The sequence below is a fragment of the Lepidothrix coronata genome, unplaced genomic scaffold (assembly GCF_001604755.1).
Source record: "Lepidothrix coronata isolate B3197 unplaced genomic scaffold, Lepidothrix_coronata-1.0 Scaffold617, whole genome shotgun sequence".
In the NCBI taxonomy this organism is placed as follows: Eukaryota; Metazoa; Chordata; class Aves; order Passeriformes; family Pipridae; genus Lepidothrix; species Lepidothrix coronata.
In genome coordinates this window covers 16835-18017 of record NW_016690797.1, presented here as the reverse complement: position 1 = coordinate 18017, position 1183 = coordinate 16835, and the positions used below count along the sequence as shown (strand labels likewise).

At 71.8% G+C, this 1183-nt stretch overlaps 1 protein-coding gene across 1 annotated transcript; it reads left to right on the top strand.

Moving 5' to 3' along the window:
- Positions 1-92: 92 nt before the first annotated feature.
- On the top strand, positions 93-995 carry CD37 (CD37 molecule; the record flags this gene model as incomplete). The annotated part of the gene is made up of 4 exons (XM_017839968.1): positions 93-197; positions 274-459; positions 542-625; positions 908-995. Coding segments are annotated over 4 exons (453 nt in total), but the record flags the coding sequence as incomplete, so codon positions are not given.
- Positions 996-1183: the final 188 nt, after the last annotated feature.

Genomic DNA, 1183 nt, shown 5'->3' with positions numbered 1-1183 from the left:
CCCCGGGGCTGGGGGGGGACCCTGGAGTGGGGGGGGGTCCCGGGGGCAGGGCAGTGCCGTGGGACACTGTGCTCACCCCCCACCCCCCCCAGCTGGCCACCAAGGTGGCCACCTACGCACAGCAGCTGATCCAGGAGTACCCAGCTCAGGGACCGCCTGGGGACCCCCACGAGAGCTGGGATGCTGTCCAGCAGCAGGTGAGACCCCCACAGAGCCCCCCCCATCCCCACAGCCACCCCACGGCCACCCCACTGACCCCCTGCCTCCCCCCAGCTCGGCTGCTGCGGCTGGAACAGGCGCCAGGACTGGGACCACCACGAGGGACCCTCCGGGGACACGGACGGGGCCGAGACCGTCGCCTGCTCCTGCCTCAAGGCCCCCAACAGCACCCACGGGACCCCGGGGGTGCTGCCCCACGGCCGCTGCCCCGTAGCTGCCCCCAGTGACATCTTCCCCAAGGTGAGGCACGGGGGGGGTCACAGGGTCCTGGAGCTCTGGGGGGGGCTCCAGGTGACCCCCGATTGTCACCCCCCTCCCACAGGGCTGTGCCGCGGGCGTCCGGGACTGGCTGGCCGCAAACCTGATCACCATCGTGGGGGTCTGCGTGGGCATCGGCCTGGGGGAGGTAGGGGGGCTGCCCCGGGGCAGGGGGGCTGAGCTGAGGGGACAGCCCGGGTGGGGCCGGGGGTGGTCGTGGGGCTGTAGGGCTGACCTGGGGGGTAGCCTGGGGACTGCAGGGCCATGGGATGGGTGGACTGGGGGTCACTCAGGGGTCCGAGGGGGTTCAGGGGATTTTCAGGGTGGCCGTGGGAGGGTCAGGGGGCTGGGAGGGGGTGTTCAGGGTGGTCGGGAGGGGGTCTCAGGGGTCCGGGCAGGTCAGGCTGCTGACTCAGCTCTCTGCTCCCAGCTCGCCCTCCTGATGCTGTCGATGTTCCTGGTCAGGAACCTGGACCCCCACTACGAGAAGCTGCTGCGGGGGTTCTGAGGGGCCGGGGTGGGGAACGGCGGGGAGGGGGGGGTGTTTGCCGGCGGTTTCTCTTTCAATAAAGTCGGCAGGAAGCAGCGGGACGGGGCCCGAAACCGGGATCGGAACCGGACCCGGGACCCCCGACCCGCGAAGAGCGACACGTGCCCCCCGCGCTTTTATACGCGATCTCTCCTGGCCCCGCCCCTTGCCCCGCCC